General features: G+C 41.8%; 1 protein-coding gene across 2 annotated transcripts; it reads left to right on the plus strand.

Annotated features, from left to right (window-relative positions):
- The first annotated feature begins 59 nt into the window (after positions 1-59).
- Positions 60-23,290, plus strand: LOC118417246 (zinc finger protein 236-like). Of its 2 annotated transcripts, none has more exons than XM_035822724.1 (24): positions 60-290; positions 2,941-3,230; positions 3,823-4,001; positions 5,163-5,293; positions 5,875-5,993; positions 6,744-6,917; positions 7,440-7,562; positions 7,937-8,014; positions 10,783-10,935; positions 11,492-11,752; positions 12,337-12,553; positions 13,228-13,571; positions 14,055-14,244; positions 14,727-14,863; positions 15,438-15,608; positions 16,318-16,538; positions 17,032-17,557; positions 18,063-18,191; positions 18,569-18,752; positions 19,172-19,398; positions 19,653-19,872; positions 20,138-20,988; positions 21,404-21,583; positions 22,150-23,290. In XM_035822724.1, exons 1-24 carry the CDS (start codon positions 239-241, stop codon positions 22,384-22,386), a joined length of 5,394 nt encoding a protein of 1,797 aa, XP_035678617.1. In that variant the 5' UTR covers positions 60-238; the 3' UTR covers positions 22,387-23,290. The 2 variants fall into 2 exon arrangements, with proteins under 2 accessions (XP_035678617.1, XP_035678615.1); XM_035822722.1 differs by having other exon boundaries at positions 61-290; positions 11,474-11,752.
- Positions 23,291-24,991: the final 1,701 nt, after the last annotated feature.

Here is a 24,991-nt window from a genome sequence, read left to right on the forward strand (position 1 = left end):
TTATGCAAATAACATCACATTAAAATTGAAATGTTTATTTCAAAACGATTTTTATAGTATTAGGGTAGTACGAATTTATGGTGTTCTTCTAATGTTTTATTTGTTTTACATATTACTTGTAGCGTTGTGATGCGGTTTCCTTTCAGCGCGATGATGGCAGCCTCGTTCTGAGACAACCGAAGCCGAATCCTGTTTACCGCCATCTTGGTTTATGTTGTTGCACTGAAAGTACCGCCAAATGCCGCGCGGAAGACCACCAAAAATACGTCCAGCCGTCCCTCCAACCCAAGGTAAGCCTGAAATAATTTTCTTCACTTATCCTGCCAGCATTCCGTGCGGATGAAATCGTCCTAATATGTATAAAAACCGCTGCTAGTCCCGTTTGAAAACTGTTCCTATGCGGGTATGCGTGCGTTTATATGCCGGAGCGGAATGATACCTGGCTGTCGTCACCACGCAGGCCACAGTTTAGGGTTGTGCAGCAGCAAACAGTTCACAGAACCGGCCAGAAGATCTTCAACCCAGCGTTTACGAGAGAAATGAGTGCTAAAAACTGTTATATTTTACTCCAGAACTTCTCTCAGTGAGGATCGATGAAACGTGGGGTCGGCGTGGGTTGACCCCGAGTTTTTCCTAGCGGCCATTTTTTTGGTACAAGGAAATTCTCGGTGGTGAATCCCTCGCATGTCCTCCAACTAGATGAGCCGTTACCTACTGAGCAAAATGATGCTAAAACCGTTCACAACGTTATCTTAGCCGTGATCTTGGTTTATTGATGCCCCGTTTTCGATACAAAGTACCTCAAATTGATCTATGTGTTTTAGTGGCATCTCTGACGTGTGAAATATGCGTACGGCGTGTGAAATATAATTTTATCTTCCGAATATAAATTATTTGTTCCAGTTGATCCGATCCCGACCTGCCCAGGTCGTCTCTTACCTGACCTACTTTACCCTGTGTTCCGTTCGTTAAGTCTTGGTTATGATATTGGCATTGTTGTGATTGCAAATAAAGAATTGAGCATCTAATTGAATATTCATGACATGGAAATCTTTTTTATTTATTTATTTTTCAATAGGATGAAGCAGCAAATTATATGGTTATCAATATCAGGGAATCTCCATAATTTGCCATCTTTCATTAATTAGACTAGTCTAGAGATTAGGAGTTAGTTTATGTCTTCGCAACTAAAAGATAAATGTACCAGTATGCAATGTACAGCATGAATATCAATCATAACGGTCACCTTATTCATGACACTCAGAATAAAGACATTTTTCAATATTGTTGATTTGTTGTACATCATTGTATTGACTTATCTTAATCTGTTTATAAAGTGAAACATTATTGTTAAAAGATTATTGAACTGTTAAAAATAGTGCTGAATTTGAACTACTACATGTCTGGTAGGCACAGTGGAACCTCATTATACTAGTTCAGGACAATATGCACATGTATAATATAAGAACCTTATGACCAATTCCTGATGACTCAAGTGGGAATCTCTTGAGAACCACTGTTCAACCACAAAATACATGCCCGTAGCCAGGGGGGTTCAGAAGAACACCCCCCCCACACACACACACACATGCTCAAAGGTCCGCTTTTTCACACTCAAAGGTCCACTTTTTCATGCTCAAAGGTCCACTTTTTCATGTCCAAGATTTTTTTTCAAAGGCATGACTGATTTGCATTATTCACCGATAGACATTTCATTCAATCCTAGTGAGTCTATCAGCAAAATTTGCCCCCAGAAAGTGCAGGAAATGGCTTTTCAGAGGGTCCAGATTTCAAAATTTCCCCGGACCACCATTGCAACGCCTCCCGCCTTTGGTATCGGACATGGTGAAAATATGTCGGGGGAGTCGGCCTCAAAGACTTATGCCAAAAACCTTGTTTATTTTAAGAGAAATTCCATTAAACTTAAGTCAGCAAATTTTGCCTGTCAAAATGCAGGAAATGGCGTTTCAGAGGGTTAAGATTTCAATTTTTCCTGTGGGAGCATGCCCCCGGACCCCCCTAGGCCTTTGGCGTGACTCTCGCGCCTGCGGCGCTCGATGGTCCCACAAGTACTAAAAATACCCCCCCCCCCAACCAAAATCCTAGCTACGGGCATGAAATATCCAGAAGAAAAAACTGCAAAGTACCCGGGCCCTGGGGGCAGCCCCTTTCTCCCACCAAGAAGGGTTTTAACCTCCTTGCTCCTTGCTCCCACTCAGTTCAATTCCTTCAAATTCATTTTATGATCTTCTGGTGACAACATTAATGCCTTCCAAAAATGCTCTCCACACTGCTTTGTGCTAGTCTTTCTAATCATCAAAATGATCAAGGATCTTAACCATGAAACTTTTTATTTGAAAGAGTCCAGGTCACCATTTTTTCCACTAGGCTACACTAGTACTAGTATAGTAGTCTCCCGTATTTATCCAGGCTCTACCATATGATATCACATTAAAAAAATGCCAAAATTATGTGTTTTTTGTGGTTATCAATCATTTGTCAATAGCTCCTTGATGGGATGGATCTTTTTCTTGCAGCCAACTGCAACTAGTGCAAGTGAAAAAAATTGTATGGGCAAAAATCAGATCTGGGTGATGATGGGAAAATATTGCAGTTTCCCTGTACATAGTACTAATGCTACCCTCATATTCATAAGACTTTAAAATGATGGTACCTACATACTGCTTTCTCCTGCTCAGTACTCATGAGAAAATGTATCATAATTTATATCTAAACACACACCACTTATTACTAGTGGACTATGACTGCACAAGTAGCCTTGTGCAGTTAAATGCTTGCACAACTGTGACCTGAGGCAAAGGCTGTTTGATTTGATTTATTAAGATTGCAAATTGTACAAATGAACATGCACCGCAATGCCCACCAAAATGTGTGAAAAGGATTTTAACTAATCTCAATACTGTATTATGACTACCACAGGAGATGGGGATACTGCACTGTTGGCTCCGACCAGCGATGAACCCCACAAATGCGAGGTGTGCGGCAGGGAGTTCACCAAATGGGCTCCGTACCAGCGCCACCTGCGGGAGCACGCGGACGACAAACCGTTCCGCTGCACCGAGTGTACGCTGTCCTTCAACGTGGAGTACAACCTGATGCTGCACTCGGCCATCCACAACACAGACAGCCCCACCTGCCCCGACTGCGGGAAGAAGTTTTCCCGCGTGGCCAGTCTGAAGTCTCACATCATGCTGCATGAGAAAGAAGAGGTACTTTTATTTTGAAACAAACATCACTGTCTGCAACTGTTGTGTAATACTATCTTTTGCAAATACTTCTGAATATCAACATTTCTCTTTATGAAATGCCCAGGAACTATAAAACTTTAAAAGCTTGTCAACATCTGAGTTGGTCGGAATGAATTTAATGTACATTATGGAGTTGTTTTCAAAATTTCAGCTTGGCTATCTACTAAGACATACTAGTAGTACGTAATCCATGTACATATGATAAACTCTAGAGATCAGTGTTGTTGGACAGAGCATGGTTCCTTTTGTATCCAACGGTAATATCTCCCTGTCTATCATTAACTTGTTGAATTTGACCACTGGTTCTGATTTTCCTTTCAGATCGCCATGGAAATCTAATATAACTGTAGTGTCCTTTCCATTGAAAATTCCAACATTGCTAAAGTAAATGTTCCATGTTTTAAAATCTGGTATCATCAATTGCAAGTATCTTTGCAAAGACTCAGTGTTCTTTCATTAAGCCATAACTTCAGAATGTAAGCACAAATATCCTAACTTTCTAAAAAAACTAGTCTGTCTGTTTGTTTGTTTACTTGTTTGTTTGTTTTCCCAGACGCTCATCTGCCAGGAGTGTGGGGAGGAGTTCAGCCTGCAGAGCCAGTTGGACCGCCACATGCAGGACCATACAGATGAAGCCTCGGGGACGAGGTCCTTCCCCTGTAAGGTCTGCACCAAGGACTTCGACTCTGCGTCTTCCCTGCAGAACCACATGAGGCAACACTACAAGGCCAAGTCAGTAGCTTCTTGTTACCATTTATGGTTATGTATAAAGTACAATGCTAAACTATCTTCCAGCACAAGGGTACCCCGATGTACACAGATCAGATTTTCAACGACCACTGGCACCTTCTTCAGAATCAATACTGATGACCAATCACTTCAGAATGCACTTGAGTTATAGACACATGATCTTTAATACTAATATGTGATCTAGCAGATAGGTGATGTCAGCAGTTGTCAAACGTACCAGGAAGTTTATAACGCCCACTGTCTTCCGCTGTGTTGGAAGAAAGTTTAGCATTGTACTATGGTTGCTACGTACCAACACGGATGAGCTTCCATGATGTTTATGGTTTTTATGTGTTTGTACCTATAGCTTAAAGTCCTTTTGGTGGATTTGTGTGGATTTTGGTATGTGTGTATTTATGGAGGTCTCAAAGAAGCATGGCAATTTGGGCCCCCTAGCACTATTTTTAGGTACTGCAGCATTACAGGAAGACAGCCCTTTCCTGAAAGTGGTGTGGGATCAGGGCTCTAGCCAGCTCAAACTTTTTTTCCGTCAACCAATTCCCATTGTTGCGAAAACACTATTCTAGGAGTTAGAGAGACTGAACTGAGATCTTGAAAAATGGGTTTTTAATGAGATTATCGTATGCGAAAGGTCACCGACACACATTATCAACAATCATAACAATAGCAAAACAAACAAGTGTGTGGCTTTTACGACCATGGACGGCGTCCCCAAGCAGCCTGTAGCTTCCACCAAGGAGTTTTTTATCAGATTTTTGTCCGTCAAAGTTGACGGATTGGTTTTAAAATTTTTCCGTCACACGCAGCAAATTTCCGTCGATTGACGGAAAAACGGACGCTGGCTAGAGCCCTGTGTGGGATAGTTCATCTACACCTGGTGGGCCATCCCCTACAAATAACCTCTTATGAACAGCTGGGATTGATTAAGAGAAGAAGGGAAGGGGAAGATCACTAACATCTGTAATGGGTAGGGCTATGTTACTAAGAGATCACAAAATCTACATATTTCACGGAAGTAATAAATGTTTGTTTTGGATATGTTATTCTGTCTTAGCTGTCAATACATAACTTCCCACTGATCCTAAAACCCCGAAATTACAGAGAGGGAGAAATGAATAAAAGTTTCTGTGTTTCTTCATATAGGACCACTCTCTTGACACCACGCAATCATCGGAAAAACCTTGACCGATCTTCATTCATCAACAAGTGCGACTCCTGTGGCAAGACCTTCCAAAAACCCAGCCAACTGGAGCGCCATAACAGAATTCACACAGGTATATATATAGTGATATACATGTATATGGTGTGCTGGGCTTTAGACTGGCATGGTGTTTTAACTTGTGCTGCTCTACCTTGTGGCCATTGTGTAGTTTAACTTACATGCATTCTTTACAAGGCAGGGCTTAGAAGAGAATCAGAACTGAACTATGTATGGATGCTAAATATTACCTTCTATTTTTGATAACTCAGCGTGCTAGCTAGAATATATATTGTAGCTGTATATTCTGTACTGAGTCTCTCCAATTGGATAGTCTCCGGTTGCCTCCGACCTTGGTAACAAAAAGAAAATCTGACAAAATAAAAAGCTTTACAAAATGCTTAACAGTCAATAATATTCACAGCCTAACCTCTGCTTAGAGAGTATACATCTAATCAATATAGTGTCAATAAAATAATGCAAGTTTCTTGATATTAGGTAGATTGCACTTAGATTATGACTAAGACCAGGTTATTCCTCTTTATCAAATTTTGTATTATATTGTTGCAAAGTGTGTGGTGACCAAATGTCTTGTAGCTGAGATTGACCCTAATCTTCAATGAACAATATTAACTCATGGTTATCATTTGTTTCCAGGCGACAGGCCTTACAAATGTCCACAGTGCCCTAAAGCCTTCAACCAGAAGGGGGCGCTGCAGATCCACCAGATCAAGCACACCGGAGACAAGCCGCACCAGTGCCATCTGTGTAACCAGGTACTTCTTACCTATGTGTATGGATTGGAGGTTTTGTTTTTGGTGTGTTTGTTTGTGTGGTCTGTATCTACATTTACCACAGTGTGACTGGAAGTGCAAATTGTATAATATTAATAGACCCCTCAAGGACTAGCCAAAGCATCTATAGACTTCCATCATGTTTGGGTAATGCAACCTGGATGGTTAAAAGTGTGCCACATACATACATAGTTAGAATTAAGACATATTTGCAACAATTTCCGGTTGTACCAAAACCTTGTCATGCACCAAAATGTCTCTGTATAGGACATTTTTGCTGCACATTTAATTTATTTTTCAACCTACAACTTACAAGAAATTGAACACATGTATATACTGTTGAGAGCAGACTAGTCCTTTAGCTAATTGATATCTTTCACACCATTCTTTCACTCTGTCTTTACACAACCACTCCAGGGCTCGAAATACTTTTTTCTGCATACCTGCACCAGTGCAGGTGGCATTGAAAATTACCTGCACCAGACAAATTTTACCACTTTGAATTAATAGGTGGTAACAGTCAATGCAGCTAATAACAATTATACACCTACATTTATGTATAAAACCCAGTACATGGACCAGTGCAGGTTAGGTGCAGGTAGATACCAAAAATACCTGCACAGCTCCAATTTTACCTGCACTAACCTGCATATGCAGGTGGTATTTCGATCTCAATATGCATACCTCTAATATGCATACAAGACATCAAATGTCCTTTCCTCCTTTTTGCAGGGTTTCTCCCAGAAGGGTAACCTGCGTGCCCACATCTTGCGTGTCCACACCGTACCTGAGGACGAGAACACGCCACGCTACCCCTGTGAAGAGTGCACCTGCGTCTTCAGGAAGTTAGGCAGCCTCAACGCACACATCAGCCGCGTGCACTCTGATCAGGGACCCCCCACACAGGTGAGCACTTCACCTTTGGAGGAAGACTTGTCACCTCTGTGACCATGTGTCTTGTTTGTTTAAGTGTTTATTTGTTACGTTTATTTCATATACTATACACGTACGTATTAAGTGACAGGATTCTTAAGTGATGACAAAAAACATATGAATTGTGAGAGGGACAGGATATAGACTTTGGAGGTGGTAGAATTAGTCAATGAATTAATCAACCTTGGTTGGCAGACTTTCCAGGTCATGGGGTCAATGGAATAGGCTACTGATTCACGGGGAGGTTTTTTTTTGGCTCTGTTTTTGCAGTCATATATTTTCCATATCTTAGTCACGTTCACCACAAAAATTGAGAAATGGACACATGTAATGTCAATCAATACCTTATTTACATAATGAATGAAGGATAATTCACTTAAGAAAGAGAAATGATTGATATTTCTCAGATTTGAGTCTTTCCAATCACATGTTATAACAATGTGATCGTGTAAAAGATATGGTTGATAGATCTACATGTATGGCAAATCACAACAGGTCCCAGCCAAGCTCCCTATAGTCACCAGCGCAGAAACCAGTCAGAATCAAACAGTGACTGCAGGACAGTCACTCACACCTGCAGCAGATGCCATCCAACAGCTGCTCGACCTCTCAGAGCAGGTGAGGCATCTGAATTTCCGCCTCTTTTTCTAATCTATAATGGTTTTAACACTAATTTGATTATACAGTTTTAATAGTATGAGCACACTAACAAAATTGTTAAATTCTTGTGTTGGGTTTAGTTTTCTTCAGAATAACTTAAGCAACACATATGAACTTTAAAGTTATTGTACATTAGAATAAAGAACAGAAGATCATGAATGCTACATACTAAAAATCAACTACCCAATGTTTTTTCTCATTTTCCTATTAAAGAATAAGTAGAACAGAGCTCAAAGACTATACCCACCATGATATACATGTAATGTTGTTAACCCCTGTGTTTGATCAGTACATGGAAATGAATGTGCTGAACATGTGTTTATTCTCTGTAGCACGGTGGGGTGATGACACAGCAGCAGCTGCAGCAGATAGCAGGGGAGGGGGCCATCAGCTCCGACATCCTGCAGCAGGTAGGTACACTGGCTTGTTGCGGATGGGAACAATCCTATATGTACAGTGCTGGAATTACTTACTTGCAAACGCAACCACATTTTGCTTGGCACAACTGAATTTTAAACCCGGTAGCGCTAGATAAGACATAGAATTACATGTTACTGGAAGAAAAGATAATGGATAAGTATAGAAGACTGCGGAATATAGTGGTCCGTGAAAACAGAAAAAAGAAAAAGACCTTCTACACACAACAGATCGACCTACATAGTAGGAATAACGACAGCAAGCGACTGTGGCAAACAGTAAATGGAATGCTGGGTAGAAACATCAGTAAGACACCAAACTTTATTGAATCAGATGGACAAATTTTATTGAAACCAGCTGAAATTGCGGAGTATTTCAACAATTACTTCACTGAGAAAGTCACAAGACTCACAAGTGGCGACGATCCTGACACAGACAAGGCAGTCGAACCAATTAAAGAACATATCATGGCTGAAAAGTATTGCTCTTTCAGTTTTCAACAAGTATCAGTAGAACAGGTGGAAGAACAGTTAAAATCACTACACCCTGGCAGAGCCACCGGGCACGATGATATAGACAATACCTTGCTGAGGCTGTGTGCTAACTACATTGCCAAACCACTTTGCCACATCTTTAACAGCTCCCTTGTGCAAGGAATTTTCCCCTCCCAATGGAAGAAAGCTAAAGTAATTCCATTAATAAAAGACAAATCCTCCCCACTCAATGGACCAAATAGTCGCCCAATAAGCTTATTACCTGTCATAAGTAAAGTCATGGAGAGAATATGTCAGAAGCAAATACAAACTTACATGGTATCAAATGATATTTTCTCCGGTAATCAACATGCGTATAAGCGCTTCCACTCCACTTCTAGCGCGCTCACACAAATGTCAGACTACTGGCTGGAAGAAATAGACAAGGGTAACTTAGTAGGAGCAGTTTTGTTAGATTTTAGTGCTGCTTTTGATGTTATCAATCATGAGATCTGTCTGGCCAAATTACAAAGTTATGGCTTTACACAATCTGCCATAAACTGGACAAGAAGCTACCTAGAAAACAGGAAACAGGCCGTGTTTGTGAATGGAAGCTACTCATCATTCATTGAAACAAAATGTGGCGTACCCCAAGGCAGCTGCCTCGGTCCCCTTCTCTTCTGTATTTTCACAAACGATCTGCCAATGGTAACTACCCAAAGTGTGGTTGTGATGTATGCCGATGATTCCACCCCATCTACATCAGCTTCTGACATTACAGAATTACAAAATAAGCTGCAGACAGACTTGTCTAAGATATGGAATTGGGTGAGGACAAACAAGTTAATCCTCAACATTGGCAAAACAAAATCAATCGTCTTGGGTTCACCACATAGGCTAAAAAGGAAGCCGAAGCTACAACTTTCCATCGAAGGCAAAATCATTACACAGGTGGAACAGGCGGACTTACTAGGTGTCACTGTGGATCAGCAGCTCTCATGGGCTCTACAAGTAAACAAAACAAAGATGAAGATGGCAGGAGCTCTTGCTTCAATTAGGAAATATAAGGAATACTTCACTACCAACCTGTTGAAAACTGTGATACAGACCTTGGTCCTATCTCACCTAGATTACGGCTTAGTACTTACGTCCTCATCGCCTCAGACCCACCTAGACAAACTGCAAGTTATCCAGAATAGAGCAGCTAGGCTGGCAACAGGTGCATGTTTTGACGCAAACCTAGACGTACTACATAATCAGTTAAACTGGCCCTCAGTAAAAGAAAGACTTTTCACAGGGACTATCAACATATTCCATAAAGTTGTAAAGGAAAAACAGCCAAAATGCATTTTCAGTCATTCAAAAACAGTTAACACCGCACATTCTCACAACACAAGACTAGCGCAGAAAGGAGCATTCCTGCTACCTAAACCCAGAACTAATGCCATTACTCGAACCTTCTTATACAGAGCTATCAAAACATACAACACTCTACCAATTCACATTACATCCTCAAATCCACGTGTTTTCAAAGTAAAAATCTGGTCCTGGACAAAAACTCAAAGACATAAAAACTCACCTATCAGCTCATGGTGGTAAACTTGACTATGTCCCATCTGTATATTTCATGACCTCTGACCTCCACAATATCTAATATATGATAATATTATGTACATGTATGATATGATATGATAATAATGTTTTTGTTTATGTTAATTGAATGAGGATAATGATGAATTGATTGATTGACGTTATGAGTAATTTAATGTATTGCATAATATGATAAGTTAAGAATGTTAATGATTGATTTATGCTAGTTGTCTGATCAACATTATCTGTATAATTTGTTGTTATGTATTTTATTCATTGTGTGTAAAGGACTCCAGGAAGAATAGTTCAATGTAACTAATGGAGATTCCTAATAAACAAACAAACAAACAAACAAGTAGCTGATTTGAAGAAAATAATAATTTGGAAGTGGGGAAACCTGAAATATTGATGTTGCAACCTAGCTTTTGGTTGAAAAAGTATTTTGTATCTGACTCCATAGATAGGCCTTGCCGTATTGGCAACAGAAGTTTCTAGCAGCATCAGGTAGTAACAGTAGTTTTTTATTGATGGAGTATAATCTTCTGTCAGTGTGATACTTGTATGGACAGATTCAAAAGTTTACTGGCTCAAACAATAGGCCTTGCTGTATCAGTGATATTACATTTACTATAGTATATCATAAGATACAAATACAAATAAAAGAATGGCACTGATTTTACTGACTGTGTGTTTTTCAGGCTCTTGAGAACAGCGGGCTGACTGCTGTCCCCCTGGATGCGCAGACAGCACAACAGGTACAGCAGCACCCTGTGGTCACCATCTCAACCCAGACAAGGACAGGTGACACCATGAACGACGCTACGGGAGAAACCAGGGAGACAACCACGCAGGTAAGATTCTTTTCTTCTGTATATCTCCTATGCCACTAGATTGTACCACATAGATATAAGAAACAAGATGTAATTTCGACACTCTTCAAATTGTGTAGACTAGTTGACTGCTGCCTACCATTGTGTCAGGGACCAAGTTATCAGTATGATAAAATACTAGAGACTACAAACTATTACTACTACTACTACCACTACTACACCTGTCCAGTATAATCAAATACTAGTACTTGAGATTACAAACAATCACTAACTATAGTTACTACTACTGCTACTATTTCTACTACTACTACCACTACTACTAGTACATTTTGTACTACTACAATTGCACTACTAGTATTAAAACTACTACTTCTACTACTAACAATACTGCTACTATATTAGACATAATATAATCCTAATTCATTTACTGTCCATTTTGTCATCCATTTTTATCATTCTTTTTCTGTACTCAGTTGTACCCAACAGTAATGCTCTTTTTCATATCAGTTGCTTTATTGTATCAGATGCACACAAGTATTAAAACAGTTCTTATTTTTAGCTCCTTCTTTCATCCCAGGTGCAGCTCGTCACAGGGCAGAAGCAGAGGACCATCCGCATGCACCTCTGCACCTACTGCAACAAGGAGTTCCGCAAGCCCAGCGACCTGGTGCGTCACATCCGCATCCACACCCACGAGAAGCCGTACAAGTGCAGTCAGTGCTTCCGCGCCTTCGCCGTGAAGAGCACGCTCACCGCGCACATGAAGACGCACTCCGGCGTCAAGGAGTTCAAGTGCCACGTGTGTGAGAAGATGTTCTCCACTCAAGGAAGTCTGAAGGTGTCTACATTTGTTCACACTACTTTGTTTTCTTGGTTTTCAAACATTTTAGAAAAACAGACATTTTCAATTCCTCTCATTTGTCCAAATCAAAGAAACTGAGTTGGTGTGAGTTTGTTTTTCTAATGAGGCTTTGCACCTACATGTGTGTGGTTTGGGTATATAACAAATTAGAGTCTGCAATCAAGAAAATTTAGGAAGGAAGGAAAACGTAGGAAAGGAATTTTACTTTTGCTTTTCAAATTGTTAATTTCTAGCACCCAAGCAATTTCTGCTGCCTAGCCTTATAGCCACAAGGGCTCTGAAGGGCAATTTTAAACAGCCTTTAGAAAAAACAGTTTGCTTACCAAAATCAGTAAACATGCACTGTCTTATGGACACTTTTTGCTTGTCAAGTTGTAAGTTGTGAATTCAAGTGTACTTTAATTTTCTCAATTCCTGCTATATACCCACATAGCCTTTTCAGATTCTATGTCACAAGGCCTTTAGTAGAGCAAGTTTAATAATTCTACTGAAAAATAGTTTGCTTCTCAACATCAACAGAATTAATGTGAATCTCATCATGTGATTGACCATCACTACAGGTACATTTGCGGCTTCACACGGGTGCCAAGCCCTTCGACTGCCCACACTGCGACAAGAGGTTCCGCACATCGGGCCACCGCAAGACGCACATCGCCTCCCACTTCAAGGAGCCCCAGCAGAGGAAGAGCCGGAAGATGTCCAAGCCTCGCCTCAGCAAGTCCAACCTCCAACTACAGGACATCCCTCTGCAGGAACCCATCCTCATCACTGATACAGGTGGGTTTCTTATCAGTGATTGAAATAACAACATGCATAGCGGCCATATGCATCCACATTTTGCTTAGTGCAACTTGATTTTAAACCCAGGTAGCACAGTGAGAATGACCTGTTGTCTTTTTTTCTTTCTTTCTTGATAAGATAAAACATGTAACCGGAAGAAAAGAAAAGACAATGGATAAGTAGCTGATTTGAAGAAAGTACTAGTAATAACTTGAAGTGGGGCAACCTGAAATGTTGATGGTACAACCTGGCTTTTGACTCCGCCTTGCCGCCTTGGGAAACCTGGCTGATAAAAGTCTTCCAAACCCTGAGCTGGGTTTCTTGTAAAACTGAGCAGCAAGGAATTCTTCAATTTGGAAAGACTCTCAAGAAACTAAGAAGCTCAAAGGGGCTAGGGTGGCCATGATTAAAGAGAGAGAGAAACATTAAAAAAATGTGGCCACTCCTAGCCCACTCAACCAAAACGTCTGCTTGGAGAATACAAAGCACTTTGTGTTTGTTAAGACAGATGCATTGTACTAATATGTGGATTCTGCCTTAAAAACTAAGAGACATCCAGGAAGATTAAAGTGAAAAATGCTTAAAAGCATTCATTCATCCTGTGAATGTGCACACTGCATTTTGCAATGGCAGGATCATGTCTAGAGCAAAGATTATGCCTTTATTTACAGGTTATATCCAGCAACCCCCGAGGAACAGTTCCAGCTTCAACCAGTTCCTGCCCAACGGTAACAACCAGTTCATCTCCCAGGGCAGCAGCGTGGACCGCCCGTACAAGTGCGGCTTCTGCAGCAAGGGCTTCAAGAAGTCGTCCCACCTGAAACAGCACACACGCTCGCACACCGGAGAGAAACCATTCAAATGCCTGCAGTGCGGGAAGTCGTTCGTGTCGTCGGGCGTGCTGAAGGCGCACATCCGGACCCACTCCGGTATCAAGGCGTACAAGTGTCTGATCTGCGACGCCCTGTTCACCACCAATGGCAGCCTGAAGAGACACATGTCCACCCATAGCGAGGTGACAAAAATCTTCGAAATATTTGCATGTTTTTTATGTTTGCCTTTTTTGAATTAGTGTCGGTAGGTAGGGATTCTAGTTTTTTTGTAGTTTTTTATAGGCTGGCCAAAACTCTAGTGATACATAAATTTTGCATGAGGACATGAAATGCATGAGCCTCAGGACACATGTCTTTCGATGTCAAACTTTAATTTTAATCTAATATATACATTTTTCCTTCATTAGAAGAAGAACTTTATAGATAAGACAAGCATTGTTTTACTTCGATAGGAAGCATTTTGAAAAAGAATCTAACTTGAAGCTGGAAAAAAGTCTAGGGTTGGCAGGTTTTTCTAGGGTACATGTAGGTAGGGAAACAGGAAACACAACACACAACATTTTTTTTCCTAGGCCTCATGCAAAAATTTCTTGCTCTTATCTGTAAGTCTGTTACTGGTTAGCCCATCTGTATAACCTGGTTTGTCTTTTGTACACGATGCACAGGTCCGCCCCTTCATGTGCCCGTACTGCCAGAAGACTTTCAAGACATCCGTCAACTGTAAGAAACACATGCGGACGCATCGCGCCGAGCTGGCAGCCCAGGCACTATCCCAAGCTGCAGCAGCTGTCGCCGGGGAGGGCGACGACAGCGAGGAACAGCAGGAACAGCATTCACAGCAGCAGCAACAGCAAGGTGATAAGATGGCACAAACAAAGTTACAAACCGATAAATGAAAGATTTTACTGAGAATTTTGAGACACATCAAAAGCAGGCTTTTAGCTTGGATTTTATTATAGGGGGTCCAAAATTCTTGGCGAGTCGCAAGAAGTGATAGGCGCGAGTATTGTAAGGGAGTCGGGGTGCCCACCTTCCATGATGCAGAGTTTTAGAGAATTTTAAGTTAAAATGGTACATTCTAAGGTATCCTGAGGGGCAAAATAACTGTCAGACAGTCTTCAACTGTGACCACAAGTGACCTAGTAGCATCCCTGGTCAATCATGATTTTATGCTAGTCAGAGAATGAGCTCCCCAGTGTAAGGGCGTCTAGTTCGTCTAATTTTGTCTAATCTAATTTTATGTGTCCAAAAGACATGTGGACTCATCATCTGGCTAAAAGCCAGCTTATAAGTTATCTTCAGATGCAAATGTAAATCTGTTTTGTGTCCTGCACCAGGTACAAGTCAGGACACTCAGTCGCTGGACATGGGCATGAGTGACCAGCAGCTGTTGAGCCTGGGGCTGGACCAGCAGGACTTGGGAGGGACAGCAGGACAGGGACAGAGTGTACAGGACTTACTGTCAGGAGCACAGGTGGGAAAACTATATACAAAATACTTCGTTGAAATGTCTGTACATGACCTTACCTTTACCTTTCTCATCCTCATTTGTTTGAGCAGGGACCAATTTTGCTCATTGTTTCCCTTTTTGTTACATACATGTACGTACCAAACAGTGCGTACATGGACAAATACTTACAAGTTTTGGGTTTCCCCGAAGGGGAGCGAGCTGGTACAATCCCGGCTACTACTATCTTTGCAACCCAACCTCTGCTTGGAGACTAAGTTTTTGGATGATACAATTGGTAAAAACAATTTATTAAAGGCAAACATTTGAAACATTGATCCAAAGACCTTTGAGATGTAGAGTAGATCTCACACCGCTGTTCAGTACACATGGGCAGAGAGAGTCCTCAGGGAAGCAGGACGCTGATGCAAGGTTAGTCTGGAAGTATGGACTCAAACTGAATAGACTCTGTCTCTGTTCAGTACATGTGTGTAATACTATGTGTCATTCTTTCCCTGTGTTAGGAGAGATACATACCTGGAACAGATTGAAAGTTAGTCTTGCGGAAAAAACATATTTTATATTTTGTACCACAATACAGGGCCAGGACAGCCTGACCCAGGACCAGCACCTGAACCAGTTTGGTCAGCAGGGCTTCCAGACGTCCACCAGTTTCAGCGGGACGGGCAGTATGAACCAGGACTCCACCTTCGCTACCGTGCAGCAGCTACAACAGCAGCTGGACGCTGCCACTCAGATGCAGAACTACCAGGTAGTTTATCTGCTATGCTATCTTAACCATTAGGCCTAAGACAAAAAGGGTGTGTTTTTGGTTATCAAGTGACCCTTACGAAAACCTGCCAACCTTTGCCTTTTCTTTGGACCGCCTATGGCAAAGGACATGAAATTTTTGATCTGAAATAGATGATTTTTCAGTATGCAGAAATGCAGTTAATATACATGTGGTACTCACACTCAGTTGTCTAGTAAGTAAGGTTGTGTTGGTCATCACGTTTCTCTGCATTAGACTTGGAGATGTAGATTTCATTTCGAACCTTTGCAGGAATTTTCTAATCAAACAAGATATACTAATTCCACAAATTTTCAGTACTGGTGTTAAACAATTTAATCAAGCAAAGACAGTTAAGATTTACTAACATGTTGCGTTGCCTTTCGAAAAAAAAATTACTTGATAACAAAACTATTCATACAATCATAGCCCTTGTATTTGGCTTGGTATGAATGATTTTCTTATGCTGATGAAGATAAGACATGCAGCAGTTATTCAAGCAACTGGATATGATTTTGGAAACAGTTTCAGGTACCATCCACTACTGCTTGTCAGTGACACTGTCACTAACTAAAGGTACTTTAACTAGTACTTTGAGTTATCTGCTATATGGAAAACAATTTTGTTGTCAACTGTTTTGAATCGAAATGTATTTATCAATGTATTGACCCACTAAATGTGCTGTCCTCAGCTGACCCCACAGCCTTGGCAACAGACGAGCCAACCACAGGACAGCGGCGGGATCTCGCGGGACCTGATGCGCCAGGCTATCGTACAGCAGGAGACGGAGGACGGGCGCCGCGTCTACAAGTGTCCGTACTGCGACAAGTCCTTCAAGAAGTCTTCTCATCTCAAGCAGCATGTGAGGTCCCACACAGGCGAGAAGCCTTACAAGTGCCAACAATGTGGAAGGTAAACAACAACAATTGCACTGTTCTTGTACATGTTTAATGCTTAAAGATTGTAGATTGCTGTGGCAAACTTTAAAATTTGACTGCAGGTGCAAGTATTGTAGGAGGTCTGGGGAAGTCCTCCCTCAAACAATTTTGAAATTCATAATTCTCTAAAACACTATTTCCTGCATTCTGAGGCACAAATTTTTGTGGCTTTCAACAAAGTTACTGGCAGACAGGTCACATGTAACCTAGGTAGCATCCCTGGTCAATTAGAATCTTATGCTTGACAGCAGGGCCAGAGAATCTGCTCCCCAGGGTAAGGGATGTCTATAGGCATCCACGGGATCCGATTTTTAATCATTTGTAGAACAGTGGGTCCAAAGGACATCTGGACGCATGCTTAGCTAAAAACCTGCATTACAATGCATTGTATTTGTTTACTTCTTTGAAGCATTATAGAATATGGAAGTTGTACTCCTTGTGACATTTTGTGCTTTATGTTATTACAGGTGCTTTGTGTCCAGTGGGGTGCTTAAGGCTCACCTGCGAACTCACTCCGGCATCAAGGCCTACAACTGCCACATCTGTGACGCCCGCTTCACCACCAATGGCTCCCTCACACGTCACATGATCATCCACAGCTCCATCCGCCCCTTCAAGTGCCCGTACTGCCCCGACACCTTCCGCACTTCCCTACACTGCAAGCGCCACATGAAGCTACACTGCGACAAACAGACCGAAAAAGAGCGTCCGGTCGTCCGGCGGCCTCGATCAAACATCATCCAACTGCCAGCAGAAGAAGCAGACCAGCTGGCGAAATCGCAGCCCGAACAAGCTCGGTCTGTTTCGGAGAAAGTCCTGATCGCGTCTGCCGCGGAGCGCAGTCGAGTGAGCGAGATGGTAGTGGACAAAGAGGAGCTGTACAGGGAGGAGCCAAAGTTTCCTAACCAGTGTAAACACTGTCCCAAGAGCTTCAAGAAGCCAAGTGATCTCGTCAGACATGTACGAATACACACGGGAGAGAAGCCTTTCCAGGTAATCTTTAAGAGTTTCCTCAAGTGAAAAGAAAAGTTCTTTCAAACTGTTCAATGCTACATGTATTATTCTGTTGAATCTTATACCTCCATAAAATTTCATGTATGTCATGCTTGATTGTTTATTCATGTAAGACTGATTATGCAAGTGACTTTTAATTAACATTCATCACATCCTGTCACTCTTCAGTGAATATGACTATCATATGGAAATTATGTGGATGGAAAATCACAAATACCTCCCTGTGAGCAAGTAGGCTCTTCCATTGACACCATGACCTGGAATGTCTGTCAGTTTGCACTACATTCAAGGTTTAATGAATTACTGATTCTGGCAACTCTGAACTTTACTTCCTGTACCTCTGCAGTGAAAGTGACTTGCATATGCTATAGAAAAGACATGATGTGGAAACACAGACAAGCAAACAGACAAACAGACATCAAAAACAAAACCTCCTTTCTCTGAGGTAATTAAGTTCAAGCTAATACTTCTTCCTTCTCTTCAGTGTGACGAGTGTGGGAAGCGGTTTACAGTCAAGTCCACTCTGGACTGCCATGTCAAGACCCACACAGGGTCCAAGAACTTCAAGTGCCACGTGTGCTCCTCACCATTCTCCACTAAGGGGAGCCTCAAGGTGTGTCCCATTGTTAGACCCCAAAGGTTTCAGACGTTACTAACTAAAGTCATTTGAAGTTCTGTAATGTCATCTATCGTAGGTTGCCCATCATAAAAGAATAGAGGCTATCAGCCAGCCGTATAGAATAGCCAGCATTTTAGATGTTCATATCTTTCAATTGGATGTATAGTTTTATGCAATGTGTTAATGATACTGTCAGAAGTTGGTAAATTTGTTACAGATAGAAGTTTTGCTACTTATTCAAGAGTGGTGTACATTGAGATGATGTATTTCTTTTTTACATATCTGTAAAAGATCTTGGATAAAGGATTCACTAGTCAGTAATCTTTTTGTTGAAAGTTGATTTATTCCATACAATCATGTACATGTCCCAGGTCCACATGAGGCTCCACACCGGTGCCAAGCCCTTCAAGTGTCCGCACTGCGAGCAGCGGTTCCGCACCTCGGGTCACAGGAAGAACCACATCACCTCCCACTTCAAGCCCAGCACCCCCAAGAAGAGGAAACCCACGCAGCGCCAGGCTGAGCTGCTGCAACCAATCAACCTTCTCACTACGGGTGAGCCACGATAGAGAAATTACAAGTATTGGTTGTGTAAAAAGAGTATCTTTATTCAGTGACGTACCAACCTGATGAAACTATGCTATTCACAGTAATTACAGGTAGTTTTTTAAAGGAACCATACTGAGATAGTTTTTAATGATACTCTGAATTCATCCATACTTTCGCGGTGGTTTTGATGAAATTGTATTTCATGGTAGTAGAAGAAAGGAGGTTTTCCCTGTGTGTGTGTGTATGTGTGTGTGTGTGTGTGTGTGTGTGTTTTTGTTTATGGTTGAAATAGTTCCATAATACAGAAGGATATGCATTCAGGCATACAGGTCTCTTGTTGAAAGTTCTGTCCAGACTCTAAACAAGTTGGTAATTTAGAACATAGCATCCAACTAAAGTATCTCTGTTCCTTGCCTTTTCCACAGGTGACCCGAACACCTTGACCAGCCAGGCGGTTCTGACCGGTCCGTTGACCGCCCTTGACCAGAACCTGCTGTCCCAGGGTCAGACAACCCTGCTGCCCATCAGCAGCGGCAGCCTGGACAGTTTCGTGAACGCGTCAGAGAGCGGAGTGGTGACGGGCATCCTACAGGGTCTGGAGGGCATGCAGCTGACCTTCACTACAGTTAATGTAGGACAGGGGGCTGTACAGGTGAGGAAGTGGATCTCAGTTTATGTTTTCCTAATTGATTTCGATGGATTTTTTTCCCATCGTTTCAGGATGAAAGGTGGCTCACTTGTCTTTACATAACAAGACCTGAAGGCCACTTAAAGGTAATGGGTAATGGGCTCGTTGGTTTAACCACAGATCGCCTTGCTATCATTGGCTGAACTGCTAGTTGTTGTTAACAGTCAGGTACATTCGATCAAACAACAGTTGATAAACAACACACCCTCTGTCCACAGGTTGCCTCCATCGATCCAAACCTTCTGCAGACTGTGCAGATCGACCCCAGCCTGCTGCAGCAGTCCCTGCAGCAGGGGTCTGTGGGAACCAGCGTTGTCACCCAGACGCTCACCAACACGGACGGCAGTCTGGTGCAGGTGGAACAACCCATCCACACAACCCTGGGCACCACTGAGCCTGGGTCGTCCATACAGACTTCTCCTGGTGCAGCTATTACAGGTGGGTTAACTTGGCACTGATCGATATGAACTATAAAACAACCCATCCACACAACCCTAGGTGCTACTGAGCCTGGGTCGTCCATACAGACTACTCCTGGTGCTGCTACCACAGGTGGGTTAACTAGGCACTGATCTCTAATGTTACAAACTACAGCACAGTTACTGTAGCTTGACCCATCCACCCCACCCTGGGTACCACTGAGCCTGGGTCGTCCATACAGACATCTTCCTTGCCTTACATGTATGTCTACTGTCCACTCCAGGTACCGCAGCTACCTCTGTTCAGGCAGCCCACACCCAACTAACACCATCAGACGCAACAAGCACGGCTGGGCTCACCATGGCAACCCACGTCCAATCAGGGGTCTCGTCTCAGATGGATGATGACAGCACCCGAACCCCTCACCAACAGGCCGTGGGATTCGCTAACACATCCCAGGGGGGTGGCATTGTAGCGTTTACCATCCAGGGGGGAGTCCACCCCTCAACAAGCATCGGGGAGGAGCTCACGATACGATCCCAGCCATCAAGTAGTGTGGTGTCGTCCTCTCAGGAACAACAAGGCATAATGGTCGCTTCCAACAGCGCTTCGAATTCGTTAGCAGCGGTAACCTTCCTTCCTGCGACCATCCAAGCAGGCTCCATGCCTACCCAAGTCATGGCAAGCTCGGCCCAGGCACTACAGCTAGGGGAGGATGGACAGGGGGTCATGGTGTCGGCAGACGGAGCCCCGACGGCCATACAGTCTGTCAGAGACAGCGTAGTGCCAGGGACAGGGGTGCTGGTGGAGCCAAGCGTCTCCATCACCAACACCATCTCCTCCGTGCTGGTGTCACAGGAATCCATCCAGGGCAACCCTGCGGACCTGACGGAGATCACCGCGTACGAGATCCCGACCGTGCAGGAACAGGACGGGGTGGGTGGCAGCGCTCAGCCCGACAAGACTTCGGAGACCGGGCAGATCTACGTGTGCCAGGACTGCGGGCAGTCTTTCACGCAGTCCCCGCAGTGGAAACGGCACCAGCGAGAACAGCATAGTCCGTCGCGGAACCACATTTGTCCGACCTGCAACAAGGCCTTCAAACGCTCCTACCATCTCAAGGAACATATGCAGGTACATTGGGAGGACTACCCAAGTGTTGAATGAACAAATACCTACATGTATAATGTACATTTTTAGCCCAACCAAGCTCTGGTTACAACAAAGACAAAACATAGATGTAAATGAATCATAGATCTTGTGTAGCATGGAAGTTCAGCTTCTTTTGCTTCTTGGTATTGGTGAAAATGTACACTGTAGGATTGTATGGGTTTAGCCATAGTCGGTTTCTCAAAATGCATGAGGAGTATACATTTTTCAGTGCTACTCATAATTGTCTATAATAATTTCATAATTGTCTATAATAATTATACATCTATTCTGAATTGTAATTGCAATGCTTTCTTTCAATGCATTTTACATGTATTGGTTATTAACCCTTTTACAAACGGTACATTTTTTCTGATGTAAACATCGTTATCTCCCTCAGACTCATGAGGCCAACAGTCCTGACAAGTCCAAGAAGCCGGCGCCGTTCACGTGTGAAACCTGCGGGAAATCGTTCCACCGCCCCAGCCAGCTGGAGAGACACGTGAGGATCCACACCGGGGACCGACCCTTCGAGTGCCCCGAGTGCAGCAAATCCTTTAACCAGTCCAACGCCCTTCAGGTGTGTGTTAGATACAAATGTATTCTACATTGCATCCCGGAAATGCATTTAAGTTTGTGGTGGTTTTAGTTTTCACAATGGCCTCTGTACCACGAAGTCAAAACCACTGAAAATTTTTGTTTTCTCCTGTCGGTCTATCTCCTTGTCTACATGTACATGTATGTACTATGCACTATATGTATGTACTATGCAATGCACTACATCCGACTGGTTGTCCCTAAAGGCACTGGTGTTTCCAATACTGTAGCCGTATGACTAAAAGGCTATCACAAACACTATTCTACTGCAAACACTCCATTTTCTCCTTTCCTTAACTTTGCCTTAACGCAAATCATTGTCAACTTCAATACATCTTACAGTACTCGATTTGTACACTCCATTTTGTACAATTTGATATTGCAGCGATAGAATTGGGGTGTGCAGCACACTTATCAGGAAAAATAGGGATAACCTGGCATGCTTAGCTGAAAGCACAGTTGCACTGTTTGCTACCATAAAACCTTGACACAAGTTGGACATTGGCAATATGTTACTATGATATATTTTATTTCATTCTATTGCCACAGATGCACATGTACTTGCACCAAAGCGAAAAACCCTACAGCTGCCAGTATTGCAACAAGCCGTACGGGCAAAAGGGGAACCTCAAGATCCACATCGCTCGCGTCCACGCAGGGGAGGTGGAGCGGGAGAGGGAACAGCAAGGCAACAGTGCCACCCACTCGGGGAGTGAGGATGCAGGGGGAGACAGCCAAGGAATCACTATGGAAGTCATTGATACTGATGTGTTTTTGCAACAGTAAAGTATACATATACAGCTACTACAGTATTGTCTCGGTTTGGAAAATGTGCTTAGTACTTAACAACCTGCAGAAGAGTAAGAAAACGGCTTGTGGGTACCTTTAAGGACTAAGATACTAAAATTAGTTACAGTAAAATGGTAAAATCACTGACCCCTTGTGTTTCAATGAAGTTGCCATTTGTGTTTGGAAAATTTGACCGTAACATACCCAAGTCTCAGAAACCATGCATACATCTGTGCAAAAGGATCTTGAGTGATAATTTTGCATCCAAATGTTAGCTTTATTTTTATATGATGGCACATGAAAAACAGTTCTTTGATCCTTCCATGTGTTACAAAACTTGTGAATAGATGACAGTCTTGGTTCTTCATAAACAGTTCGGTTAAGTTGAAACTTCACAGTTTCTCCTTCAGGTTTTTCTTTCACATTACAGTAATATACCTTACAAAGGTAAGATGTGGCTATATCATTGTTTTCATTTACGCCTTGTACTAGACTTGTACTTTGTATTATATAAACGTCTTTTGGGGTAAACTCTCTAAGGATTTCAAAAGTCCCACTTTTGAATCAGGCAATTTTCGCTTAATCTTTAAATTTGAAGATTCTACACATTGTAAGTGTACCAAAAGGAAAGTTCTACAGTAATAACTTAAATAAATAGAACTAAAGTATATGCATCAGCCTCAGTTTGAGAAACAATACATGTATGTACTGTATTTTTTTGTTGTTGTATTTTTCTGTTTTTATTAGCTTACTGAGGAACTGCCAAAGACACAAAATATTTCCTGAAGATTAATTTTTCTAAGTAAACTTGAAGACTAAGACATACCTATATGTTGTATATTGTGTAAGGTGAAATACTATTATAATATTCAGGACTAACCCAAAGAGCTTTGTGCTAACATGTACGTGTTATACAGTGTGTGGTTAGTATGTCCTACCGGTACTAAGTCTGAGGGGAGATTAATAAGTTCTCGGCCTCGCCCAGAAATAATAAGCACAACTCAAATTTTAAGGCACAACTTCGTAGTACGAGGCATTTTATCAATATCCTCCAAATTTCAAATCATTGCAGTCATTACTTTCCAGGCAAAGCCTTTTTGAAAATCAGTAGGTAAGTGGCGAGAAAAACAAGGGTTACTTGTGATCAAACATGTGTGGGACGAGTTCCCCGTGCCGTAGATTCTCTTACGACATTGTCAAACTGTTTGATAATGATTCCCTTTGTATTTCAAGTAGAAAGAAGTTGGTGTCTGACTTTGGGCAGAGCAAGTTGACCCTCACACCTCAGGTCGCAGCTCAATGGGTTTCTTTTTTCTTCTCTCTTACCTACCGTTACTGGGTGTCGCCTGTAAAGTGATGATCACAATGATTTGAATTTTCGTACACATTCATGAAAGACTTTATACTTAACATCTATGCTTCGAAATCTGAGTTGTGCTTATTATTTCTGGGTGAGGCAGATAACTTATTGATATTTTTTTATTATTGATCACCCCTTGTATGTACGTGTATACACATAGCACCACATGACAGTAGTAGAAAATCCAGGGACCTCAGAAGTGAATGTCATGCATAGAATAGGAAACAAATATCAACATAAACTTGAAAATAGTTTCCATTTCCACCACCTTATTTATTGGTTGAATTGGGTATCAACTTAATATCATGCTTACTTAATGCTTATTTATTCTTAATGTTTAATTTCGTTGTCTACTTCATTTTTCGTGACAAGTATAAGAGAAAAAAGTAATTCAAAATCCTTTTTTTTATATAGTTTGCATACAGCTGAAAATATGTTCTTGGAGAAACATGTATGATAGTGAACATTTAGTGACTTGAATGTGTGTTTTGGTTTTGTACGGGTTTGAAAATTGTTGTAAAGAATTCATCAAGTAAACATTGCTACAGTTTTGTATCTACAGTCATACCAACGGTTATGTTTAGAAAAATTGTTGTCATTTACACTGTATTTTGAAATGTTGGGACACACATACACATACATATATGTACTAAATCAGTTATGACTTTTATAGGAAACTGTTTTCAACTCTTGCCAAATGTTGTCAATATCTGCATGTATGCCTGCATAGTTCAGTTTAACACACATGTACAGGCATCAACATTGCAGAAGTGAGTGTACACAAAATTTGTCTCAGTTTTTTGTGTCAGTGAATGTATAACCCTTCATGTTTAAAGAAGCAGTAGTATACAGTTCAGTTCTTTGCAATCTCTATTTCACCAGTAATGTAAACCATGCAAGTAGTAACTACAGTATACAAGATGCTTATGACTACATAATAAAGACAGTATTCGTTGGTCACATATTGGTCTACAAATGTACTTCATCAAGTCCTGATGTATGGCGGGTAGGGGTGGGGCCGGACCTGAAAAAATCAGCAGACCGGATGTTGGACCGATTCGAAAATGAACAGATTACTCGTGTTTTGGGGCTTATAGATCAAAGAAAATAACAATAGCAAAGTAGAAGAGAATCGATAGTCATTAATACTGAGTTTCTACTGTCAAACGTTGGCCACAGCAAGTAAATTTTATGGATGACATCCTCTGCAGACTGCAAAAATAATAAGATAGGGCGAAAAAA

This window comes from Branchiostoma floridae, chromosome 6, assembly GCF_000003815.2.
Source record: "Branchiostoma floridae strain S238N-H82 chromosome 6, Bfl_VNyyK, whole genome shotgun sequence".
NCBI classification, from domain to species: Eukaryota; Metazoa; Chordata; class Leptocardii; order Amphioxiformes; family Branchiostomatidae; genus Branchiostoma; species Branchiostoma floridae.

Coding starts and splice junctions, on each gene's coding strand:
- LOC118417246 (XM_035822722.1), top strand. CDS start 239: ATGCCGCGCGGAAGACCACCAAAAATACGTCCAGCCGTCCCTCCAACC. Junction 5,294..5,874: donor CCATAACAGAATTCACACAG/GTATATATATAG, acceptor ATTTGTTTCCAG/GCGACAGGCCTTACAAATGT. Junction 21,584..22,149: donor ACCAGTCCAACGCCCTTCAG/GTGTGTGTTAGA, acceptor CTATTGCCACAG/ATGCACATGTACTTGCACCA.